Here is a 12,203-nt window from a genome sequence, read left to right on the forward strand (position 1 = left end):
GATAGCATAGACCCACCTGCAACCAACAACAGATTTCCCGGATGGTAATTGAACAAGATCCCATGTTCCACTATGCCTGAGAACACTCAATTCATCAAGCATGGCCTGACGCCAACCAGGGTGGGCTAATGCATCACCTAAAGATTTTGGAATTGACAAAGAGGAAATAGACGAAAGGCATGTATAGAAAGATGGAGAGATTCTATGATAACTCAAAGCAGCATAATGAGGGGAATGATTACGAGTAGAACGCATACCTTTACGAAGGGCAATGGGAAGATCAGACTCAGTTGTTGGAACCGGAGGAGACAAATAACTCGGCACTTGATGTGAGTCATGTGTTGGTGGTTGCAACGATGTCTTTTGCTATAAACCTGAAGAGGTGGTCTATCCGCAATAGGTACACTCGGAGGTGGCTGAGGAGAATCCGAGGTGGCACTGGAAGTGGGCACACTAGGAGGATCACACACAACAGGGATATCTATAGTAGTAGATGGTGGCTCACAACGAGAAGAGGGGTGTGTGAAGTAAAAAGAAGACTCGTCAAAGGTGACATCAGCGGAGATAAAATGACGATTGAGGGAAGGAGAGAAACACTTATACCCTTTTTGTGAGCGGGGGAATCCTAAGAAGACACATTTGTGGGCTCTCGAAGACAACTTATCCAAGCCAGGACTAAAATCATGAACAAAACATGTGGACCCAAAGACTTTAAGAGGTAAAGGGTGAAGAGGGTCGTGAGGAAATAAAATAGAATGAGGAACTTGGTTATGCAAGACTGAAGAAGGCATGCGATTAATAAGATAACAAGCAGTAAGAACCGCATCACCCCAAAAATGTGAAGGAACTGCACCATGAATTAAAAGAGTGCGAGTTGTTTCAATAAGGTGCCTATTCTTGCGCTCAGCCACTCCATTTTGTTGGGGTGTATAAGCGCATGATGTTTGATGAAGAATGCCCTGAGAAGCCATAAAATGTTTGAAGGATTGAGAGAGATATTCACGACCATTATCACTCCGCAAATTTCGAATAGAAACCCCAAACTGTGTTTTAATTTCATGAAAGAATGATTGAAAAATAGAGAACAACTCAGAACGATTTTTCATTAAATATAACCAAGTACATCTTGAATAATCATCAATAAAAGTAACAAAATACTGAAAACGTAAAGTAGACTTAACACGACTAGGTCCCCAAATGTCCGAATGAACTAATGCAAAAGGGGACAAAGCTCGTTGTGAGACACTACAAGGAAACGAACTACGACTATGCTTTCCTAATTGACAAGACTCACACGACAAACTAGATAACTTGGACAAGCTGGGGACAAGTTGTTGCAGTTTGGCAAGGCTGGGATGACCAAATTGTGCATGAAGAACTTTGACCGTTGCTCAAGTTCTTCAGCTGGAGTGGAGGCCGGAGGTAATAACTCATTAAACTCATGCAGAAGGGCATGAATTTTGCCCAAATATTCAGCCATGGGTCCAGAACTCTGCGGAGCAACAACTTTGAAAAGATCCTGACAAACACCATAAAGACGCTGAGTGTCATTGGTGTATAACAACTTGGCCTGTGCCCAAACGTCTGAACATGTTTCATATGAACGAAACATTTGTTTCAGCGAAGAGTTAATGGTGGACTTAATGACGATGCATAATTGGGCATCAATTTTCGTCCAGCGGGAAACTTCATCTGCAGCAACTGTAGTTACACTCTGGGTGAGATGATCTTCATATCCTTGACTCTTGAGCCAAAGTTTGATATCGGATGCCCATGTCGCGTAATTTGTGCCATCCAACTTGTCAATGGATAAATGCACATTGACGTAGTTGGTATAAATAGAGGGTTCAGACAGCAGAGTGCTTGAGGATGACACACCCGAATTGGCAGCGGAAGAAACCGTAGAGGGAGAAACCCTAAAAATTCAAGGTGCTCCGATTGAAACAACAACCACAGATTCAGAAAGAGCTCAAGAAGGCAATTCAGGCGAAGTTGATCGGCGCAGAAAACGACCGGCGACGCGCCGTCACGCGCGACGGAGAGGTGGCGGCTGCCGGAGCTTGCGGCGGCGCGTGGAGGCGCGTGAGAACTCCGATGGCGGCGATCTCTGCGGCATTGGAGTCGCCTGGCCGAGACGAACAAAACCGTCTGGTCGTCGGTCGAAACTGCAGCTCCAACGACGGCGACGGCGGCGGAGGCGACGGTGACGACGACAGAAGCGGCGGCGGGACGGTGGCTGTAGTAAACTAACCTAAGCTCTAGATACCATGTAAAATAAGATGAAATAGGATTTTGGGATTAATCTCCCTTGTGTAAACCCTATACAAAGGACAGTTTATTTATATTGATAATGGGCCAAATCCCAGAAATACATAATGGGCTGAGCCCAACTATTAAACACAATATTATATCATCTAACAACCACAAAGCTTCCGTACCCTTGAGCTTCTCACCTTGTTCGGAGAGGACTCCATCAACATCTCACTGCTCAAGTCATACATAATTAAAAGCCTTCATGCATCGAAATAGTAAAATTATTCCTAAAACTTTGTACCTTTAATTTAGATATATTGAAAGTAATAAACTCTGGCAGGCATACAGCGTATATATTATACACGTTAGCAAACTGTTGCTGTAATCTATCTGTGCTCGTACTTAGATGAAATCCAGTTGGAACTTCCAAAAGCAAAAACTTTCCAAGATAAGAATCGTTTCTTACAAGAACCTGTTTTGTCTACTTTAGAAGTACTTTGGAACCCTCGTAGGATAATAACCGGACTGCATTCTGGTAACTTAATTCAGCTAGTTCTTCTTTCGAAATTTCTAGCATAGATGCAACGTAATCAAGTACCTGCGAGTATAATGAATTGAAAAATGTAAATCTAGCAAAACAGGTTCCAGTAAACATAAAAACATTCATTACATGCATTCTACAATACTTAAAATTCAGTACTTTATCACTATTTCTTCACAATGATAGCAAATGTCCCTGCTCGTTTAGTTTGAGGTCTGTCATTCTTACTAACACAATGTGAGAAGTGAAACCCTCGTAAACGTAAAAGAAAACTAAGATACAATCCTTTAAGAAATTTTTTGTTATTATTTAATCAAAGTTGAAATTAACCTTGGTAATATATGTATCGAAGGATTGTATACTTTGAAGTAAAAGAAACCTACAAATTTCTGTATAATTTGAAGCTAGAGATAGTTAAGATAGGATTTGAAAGTAACAAGGGAGGTCCATACAATTTAATTTATTCATAATTACCAGAAACATTTTTGTTATTGTTTGTTGTTTTTCTCGTAAAGTAAGCTCAGACTACGGAATTTTTGCGATCTTTAATTAAAAATATTAACATATCTTCAAGGGAATCATATAATTAAAAACACAAGGTGACAGTTACTTGAGGTTCATACATTATGAATATTTGCGGGATGATTGAGCATATCCTTTGGCAACTTCGAAACATTTCCCGAGACATGAGATGAGTTACCGAGGGAAGAACCAGAAGTTGAAGCATGAAGAAGCTCTTCAGTGAGAGAAGTATCTCCTTCAACAAAATGAAGAGAATCTATGTTTGACACTGGTAGTGCATCAGGTGCATCTGTCTCCAACAAAATCCTATCAAAAGGGACCTAAATTGAATAGAAAATAAGAATGTCACTGTTTATAAACTTTATAGTACAAATTATATTCAACATTAATCGTATATCAGAAATGATGAAAATCACCATCTTCAGCATTTTCTTTGCTTTATTCGCTTTTAGCGACATAAGGAACCCAGAGAACGAAAAATAAGCACCAAGTTTGGAAAATTCAGGAACCATCTCTGCAGAACCTAGGTAAGAATGAAGAATAACCCCAGCAGGAAAAGGCCCCATAGACCTGGAAATATTGAAATTTTGGAGGCAAAAATTTCAAAGATGCCACTTCAAAATGGCATTCCCTTGAATTGAAGTTTTAGATAACGAGAATTAAGTATCAAAACTATGCTAAAAAAATGTGGCCAAATTATAAACATAAAATTTTGAAATTACATAGCTTTAGATCTTGGAGGAAAAGAGATAAAAGAAAATGGAACACTGAACTGATATTATCGATCATAATCCTGGCTAGGCTAATTAAGGAAACAAATCGTGATAATATGAAGAAATATGTTAACTCTTAAGTGTAGAAAAATATTCTCTTATTTGGAACAACTTTTTTTGTTAGTCAGTTACAAAAGTCACTATTAAACCGTTTTTGATTGACACTCTTTATGGCAACTTTATTGTTGCCAGTTTTGACAGTCACTTTGAGAGTTATATAAGACCCTACCCTACTACTGAGCACTAAGTCTAATTATAGGGTTGTACCTCAGTATCACGATTCATAATATGCGACTAAAACAATATCTTGCTCTCAAAAGTTTCAAACAACATATCTTGGACACTAGTGATATTTTCTTGTATGGAAGTTGCACAATCCAAGAATGGTTTGGACATATCGTAGAGAAATTCTGCGCTCAACATTCTAAAAGAAACATGGATGTTAAAAGCTAAGTATGTGGACACACCAATGAACTCAAATGTCAAACTAGTACCCGACCAAGGAAAACCCGTATTTTGGTCCTAGGAGGTACACAAGGTTAGTTAGTAGACTAAATTACTTCAATGTGACTTGTCGTGACATCACCTTTGCTGTGAGTAGTAAATTAATTTTTAAACTCTCCTTGTCAACTATTGGGATAGATTTATAGGGATCCTAAAGTATATTAAGATGCTTCCTAGCAAAGATTCATTTATGAAGATAAAAGAAATACTCAAACTGTTGGGTATTCTAACAATGACTAGGCAAGGTCACCAAGTGATAGATGCTCCACTTTAGGTTATTGTGTTCGTGTTGCAAGTAACTTAATATTGAGGAAAAGTAGGAAACAAAATGTTGTGGCAAAATTAAGTGTAGAGGTAGAATACAAAGCAATGACATTTGTCACTTCTGAGCTCATATGCTAAAATAACTCCTCAAAAAGCTTCAATTTGAAGAAAGATCCCAAATGTACCTTATGTGACAACCAAACAGCATTACACATTACCTCTAACCCTATCTTTCATGAGAGAAAGAAATATATTGATGTGGATTGTTATTTCAAAAGAAAAACACCGGAGTCAGAAGATGGAGACCACCACTAAATTTGTCAGCTATAGTGAATAGTTGGCTCACATATTCACTAAGTCTCTAAAAGGACCAGACATTGATTAGATTTGTAGCAAGCTAGAACATATATCCAGATTATAGAATTACAAAGCAAATCCTATATAATCAAGAATAACTAGATTATATGTGTATTACTGGGAATTGTTCTATTTCCTATATCATATTTTTATTTAGAGGATATCAAATCTCTTCTGTTTATTACATTGATGTCCTTTTCTCAATATAAATAAAGCATTTGTGATGTCTTGGAAACAAGGTCCTAGCTCAATCTTTCTCTCTTTCCTACAGTTTATCAGTAGAAATTGAAACTAAAGAAAGAACAGATATTCATACTTCATTAGCTCAAAAAGATCACCAAAAGCACGAACACAATGAATAGATGCTGGCTTGTTCAACTCTTTTGCAAGTTCAAGCTGCTGCCTCAATACTTCAACCTGCACAGATGTCCCAATGCATTAATAGCCAACAATCTAGGAACATTCTTCTGCAGAAAAGGACATCTTCCATCCTAGACGTGATTGGTCAAAGTGTTTCCTCTTAAAGTTAGAGTTTAATGTTATTTCCTTTTCAGTAGCCCCACGTTTCCACCATTTCTAGAATGCTAGAACTCTATTTGATAAATCAACTGACATTCTTAACTCTAAGGACATTAGACCCAAGTAAGCACCCTTACAAACCACAAAAATTTTGATCATGACTCTAAATATATAAATAAAAGTTAATTGTAGGTTGACCCATTTTGAAACCTGAATACTATGCTTCATAGTGTCTTTTGAAAATTACTTTGTCCTTTAGACAGTAAAGCCTGAGATATTAACAAAAATGGCACCAACCATTAAGATTCCTAGATAAAACAACACAACGTATACACTCGGGTTTCTTGAAAATTAATGCAAATATGTGAATGTGACTATATGTCTATGCATTAGTTATTATTAGTTATTATTACAACAAACAAGGCTTACTGAATTAGCTTTCATGAACAACAGCATCATATTGTAATACAACACGATACACAAGAGAATATCATTTAGAGTCTCTTTTCTACCTATTCTCTCCCTCTACACCTACAACCCCATAATTAAAACACATTAGTTACATGCAAAATTGCAGATACATATACTTATTTCTCCACCAGAAGTTATTAAAGCTTCAAAATTAACAGAAAAATACACACATGGGCAAAAAATAAAACAACACCCTGAAACCTGCTCAGAAAAGTCAATCTTCCTTCCATGTGATCCTTTGTCCACGCCAATCTGAGGAAAATTCAAAAGCTCAATCACATCAAATAGTAACTTAAAGATGCATGAAAACAAGACCAAAAGAAATTTCATCCATAAATTTATTAAAAATGATTGAATATGCATATCTGTACGAAAACATTAAAGCCACCTAGATGAATTTTGATACCCGACTGCATCTAAAAGAGAAAAACAGAAACTGAACATGCATAAAAAATAAGGCATAAGCTGAAAGTCTCAAAAGAAATCATTCATTGCTGAAACAAAATCTAGTAACCTGGTAACTGGTATTGTATACTGCTAGAGTCATATGCCATATTATTCTGTCGTAAATCATGTCTATAAACAAACTATTAACCTCTAAATCCTTCTAAACTTTATCACCTATAGTCTATCTTGGTCTCCCTCTACCTCTGATGTTTGTCCTGTCCTGCATCTTAAACTTAAACTATCTAATATACTCTCTATACTTTCAAAATATGACGTCACTGTTTGTGACATCAGTGTTCAAGAATCTTGTAGACAGGATGGTTCACAAAATCAATAGTCAAATAAAACCAGAGAAAAAATTATGGAAATTACAGCAGGAAACATGAAAAGAAAAAACACATAGAGTGAACCAATTGAAAGGGAAAGTCTCAAACACCAAATAATCAATGATAAAATGGTTTTTATCCTTCAAAATATCTTCAAATTTGGTTTTAGTGCCTAACAAAATTAAATACCTTTTTAGTCTCCTCATTTATACATTGTTTAGTCCTTCCCTTAGAAACCTTTGTTTCTGTCAAAATATAGTGATTGACAAGGTATTAGATCTTTATAAGTAAAGGACTAAAACTAAATATATTAAAACCTTTTAGTCCCTACATACATCATTTTTAATTCTCTTTAGTCCCTACACATCATTTTAATCTCTTTAAATCCTTATAAAAGAAAGACAAAAGGGGGATTAAAAGGTATATATCTCGGAACTAAAGAGGGATAATTAAGTATAAAAATTGATGGATTCCTTGATGAAGGAGATTAGTTGAAGTGGTGGAAGGTTGGACTTAGGATGGGAAGAGTGGCGGATTGAGGGCCTCAAATGGAGAAGCTAAAGGAAGCTAGCCCCACAAGGTGTCTTGTGAGAAACTCTCAAGCGGAAGTCTATCCTAGAGTGACTCTTGAACAAGTTGAAGACACATTTTGGCATCAATTCATTACTCATTCAAAGATGAAATTACAAGAGATGAACGCTCCTATCTATAGGAGTAATTGGCTGGATCTTGAAGAGAAAAAGGGAGGAAAATTCAAATTGAGTTTCCCCTCGTGCTCCATAGATAGGTGCCACACAAAGTGGATCAAATGCCACTTGTGCACTCATGCTTTACACATTTGAACATGTGAACAATGTGGAGCATGTGCCCTAAGTTCCCTCCATGACTGGTCTAAGCTTTCTGTTGGAAGTCCCACATCGACTACAAATAAGGCCAATTCACAATATATAACTGGGGTGCAAACCTCACCTTACAAACCGGTTTTGCGGGGTTGAGTTAGGCTTAAATTCCACTTCTAACATGGTATTAGAGCCGGGTTAGAGCGTATCCTAGCGAGATTTCTTGGACATTCTGTTCGACCCACTATCGGGCCGCTAATGGACCACCCACTAATTTCTAGTCCCACACACGAGATGAATATACCTCGACGTGAGGAGGTGTGTTGGAAGTTCCACATCGACTAGAGATAATGCCAATTTACAATATATAAGTGGGGTGCAAACCTCACCTTATAAGCTGGTTTTGTTGGGTTAAGTTAGGCTTAAAACCCACTTCTAACATGGTATCAGAGCCAGGTCAAAGTCTATCCTAGCGAGCTTTGTTGGACATTTTGTTCGACCCGCTATCGGGCCGCTAACGGACCACCCACTAATTTCTAGTCCCACACACGAGATGAATATACTTCAGCATGAGGAGGTGTGTTGGAAGTTCCACATCGACTAGAGATAAGGCCAATTCACAATATATAAATAGGGTGCAAACCTCACCTAACAAGCCGATTTTGTTGGGTTAAGTTAGGCTTAAAACCCACTTCTAACATGGTATCAGAGCCAGGTTAGAGTCTATCCTAGCGAGATTTCTTGGACATTCTGTTCGACCCGCTATCGAGCCGCTAACGGACCACCCACTAATTTCTACTACCACGCACAAGATGAATATACCTCGGCGTGAGGGGGTGTGTTGAAAGTTCCACATCGACTAGAGATAAGGCCAATTAACATTATATAAGTGGGGTGCAAACCTCACCTTACAAGCCAGTTTTGTGGGGTTAAGTTAGGCTTAAAACCCACTTCTAACATGGTATCAGAGCCAGGTTAGAGCCTATCCTAGTGAGCTTTCTTGTACATTCTGTTTCACTCGATATCGGACCGCTAACGGACCACCCATTCATTTCTGGTCCCACTCACGAGATGTATATACTTCGGCGTGAGGGATGTGTTGGAAGTCTCACATCCACTAGAAATAAGGCCAATTCATAATATATAAGTGGGGTGCAAACCTCACCTTACAAGCCGATTTTGTGGGGTTGAGTTAGGCTTAAATTCTATTGGACTTGGATGAGCCCAATTTAAACTGTAGCAAGAATCCTTTAGCTATCTACAACTCTACACTACAAGTCCCAAATACAAGCACAAAATGCCCTAGTCTACTAGCACAAATATCCTAGACTACTTGGTCCAAATACAAATCTTTTTATGCCTACTCTATCAATATATTACATGACAAATATGACCCATGTTAAGAGTAATTTGAGCTTATTGAGGTCAATAGGGGCCCAATCTTCATGTATCCTTCTAGCCATAACCCTAATTATTGGTCCCTTGGCCTACGACATTCCATCATCAAGAAACAAGAAAGTTCTTTTTAACTACAAGAACCCATAAAATAATTAGACTTCGAGAAAGAGGTTAAGGGTATTAGATAAGCAAATTAGTAACCATGTGTTTAACACTCGTAGGGTTTGTAAGTAATGATTGAGTTGATCTACAACTAACTCACATTTCTTTTACTTTATTTTAGTATCCTTTTGTATAAATAGGGCTTGTGTATACGAAGAACCTCAAGCAAAATTATCAATGCTTCATTTCGATTCTTTGTCATTATTATTGTACTATATTTTTGTAATGGAATCAAGAGCTCAAACTAAGGGTTTTACAATGCAAATCTATCATACCTAGAAATTCAAGTTGTAACTATAGTGTCATAAATCCCACTATACCCCTCACATAACCAAGCAAGTTTGTGTTACATACATCCCACTGAAAATATGAACATTGCGTTAGTTTCCCCACCACTTAATGGCAATAGTTATGACCACTGCATTTTGTTAGAAAGTTTCTTGATGACTTCCTTATCCTATTGTTGTATGTTGATGACATGTTTATTGGTGTGAAAAATATTCCAGGATTGACAAGTTAAAGAAGCAACTAAGCTAGTCATTTTCCATAAAAGACATGGAAGCTACTAAAAAGATTCTTGGAATAAATATCACATGTGATAGAAAGGAGAAGAAATTTTGGCTATCTTATGGTGTTGAAAATATTCCAAATGGAAAATATTAATGTAAGCATTCCTCTTGCAATTTATTTAGAACTAAGTGTCAAACAAAAGTCCTTCACATGAAGTTTAGAACATACATTTGACCATAGTTCTTCATACATATGCAATGGATAGTTTGGTGTATGCAACAACATGTATAAGACTAGATATTGCATGTATTGTTGGTATAACTAGTCGATTTTTGCCAAATCTAAAAAGAGAACATTAGAATGTTATGATATGAATTTTGAGATATCTTTGCCATACAAGTGATTTGAAGTTGTTTCTCTTCGTGTGATAAAAGAATGCAACATCAACAACCGAAATAGACAAAAACTTGCAAAAGCGTGAACCACTAAACCATGAAATTGTTCCTTAGGTCTATTTTGCATAAATCGACCTAGAAACAAACAAATCCAATTTCAATTTTGGCTTTTTTTCTATTGTCCAACTAAGCTCGTTGAATCACCTCTATAGTTACGATTTGAATTCGTTTATTCAAGTTTAAATGAGCCTACTATAAAAATTTTCTACGTGCGAGTTAACTAGGTTCAAGGGTGTCAGAATGTAAACTTGAATGAAACAAGTTGCCTCATGATTTTGATAACCATGGCTACATAGGTGTGTAGCATTGTCTACTATAGAAGCAGACTTCATTGTCATTACTGAAGCACGCAAAGAGTTTGTATGATTGAAGAAATTCTTATAAGAGTTTGGTTTTGTACAAGACAACTATTCCTTATTTATGAACAGTCAAAGTGTTATTCATCTTTGTAAAAGTCCAACTTTTCATTTTGGGTTCAAACATATTGATCAAAGGGATTATTGGATAAAGTGAAGCTTTTATTCAAAGTTGTTGGATTTGGCTAGATGTTCGTATTGATGACAATGGTATTGACATGATGACTAAGGCACTATCATGGTAAAAGTCAAAGGCGTGTTGTTAGATAATCAAATTGTCAATCACCTCCATATAGTTAAAGGGGGGGATGTGTTGCATTGGACTCCTAACTATGCATCCAAACAAAAATCTCAAACTTGTCAAGCCCATTTATTTCACTAAATCAAAGTGGTGAGCGGGTACTTCTATTTCAACAAGAGAGTGTGAATTTCAGACTTTGGTGGGAGAAAGAAGAGAATGAGAAAAGAAAAACGAGTTCCTTCATTCTTGATCAGCTTCAGTAAAATTGTGATTCCCACTTCATTCACCATTGAATTGGTATGGAATTGGACTATACTTTCGTGGCACTGTGCTCTTCATTTTGACCAGTGGGGTCATGGATTGAAAGCATGTGGTTGGAGAAATCAATTTCATACATTTGTCTCCTGTGTACGGTTTCTTTATTTCTAAGCTTTATTGTTTTGATGTAATGGCCAATTATAAGTAATGGTTGTGCATTTATGTTTGCCATTATGCAGCACATATCAGCAACGCTCGTTTTTTGCATGTTTTTTATCTGCTCCAGAAGGACATACAGGATCCATATGCTGTGAGTTAAGTTTCTTCCTCATTATTGTTGATGATGATAGGTGGTTGGTTTAATTGGGGAAACATGCTCAAGGGTGTTAAGATGCGGTGCAGTTTTATGGATAGGGCGATCTATGTAGACTCACTTTAGTATGAAAGTAAAACAAATTAGAAGTGATAATCAGTAATAGTACAGTAGGAATGTGGTGCTTACTATTTTTCTAAAAAAAGTTAAATATTTTCCTATAAACAATTCTGCCAGTATTATTATTATAATATATTTATAAGCTGATTGAAATATGAGCTCTCACATAAGTTCAATTCCTACTGATAGAAAAACTAATAAAAAAGGGAGAGTTTTGAACCAACTTTCCATGCAATTACCTCTCGTTTGAACCAACTAAAAAAAATTCCTACCGTTTCAGTTTCCATGCACCCCTTTGGTCATAGAACCATACAATTACCTCTCCAACTGCAGCAGATGGTGTAGAATCAAAATACTCTCTCAACGTTTTGAACCAACTGGGACTCCGTTCTTTCACATACCTGTAACCGCTTAAAATTAGATATAAAACCCATAAACAGAATCCAATTGAACTAACCCAGAAACAGAAACAAAAACACAAACAATTGGACTTCACCATGGATGGAGTCCGAAGCAAGGTATGACGCAAGGGAAAGTTTCGGCCATGTGCTTCACAGAGTGCCAATCCTGTTCG

The 12,203-nt window shown here is 37.1% G+C and overlaps 1 protein-coding gene across 1 annotated transcript in view; it reads right to left on the reverse strand.

Annotated features, from left to right (window-relative positions):
• Positions 1-2,534: 2,534 nt before the first annotated feature.
• The window catches only part of LOC114182089 (TatD related DNase), a 9,881-nt gene continuing 212 nt past the window's right edge, over positions 2,535-12,203 (reverse strand). The window contains exons 1-7 of the mRNA XM_028068846.2: positions 12,126-12,203; positions 11,949-12,030; positions 6,406-6,456; positions 5,531-5,631; positions 3,733-3,886; positions 3,418-3,636; positions 2,535-2,851 (exon numbers count right to left, since the gene is read on the reverse strand). The exon at positions 12,126-12,203 is cut by the window's right edge and continues 212 nt beyond it. Coding sequence (XP_027924647.1) covers positions 2,735-2,851; positions 3,418-3,636; positions 3,733-3,886; positions 5,531-5,631; positions 6,406-6,456; positions 11,949-12,030; positions 12,126-12,203 — 802 coding nt within the window. The 3' untranslated portion in view covers positions 2,535-2,734. The remainder of the gene's footprint in view (positions 2,852-3,417; positions 3,637-3,732; positions 3,887-5,530; positions 5,632-6,405; positions 6,457-11,948; positions 12,031-12,125) is intronic.

The sequence above is a fragment of the Vigna unguiculata genome, chromosome 4 (genome assembly GCF_037176805.1).
Source record: "Vigna unguiculata cultivar grain cowpea cultivar isolate G323 ecotype 2 chromosome 4, ASM3717680v1, whole genome shotgun sequence".
NCBI lineage: Eukaryota > Viridiplantae > Streptophyta > Magnoliopsida > Fabales > Fabaceae > Vigna > Vigna unguiculata.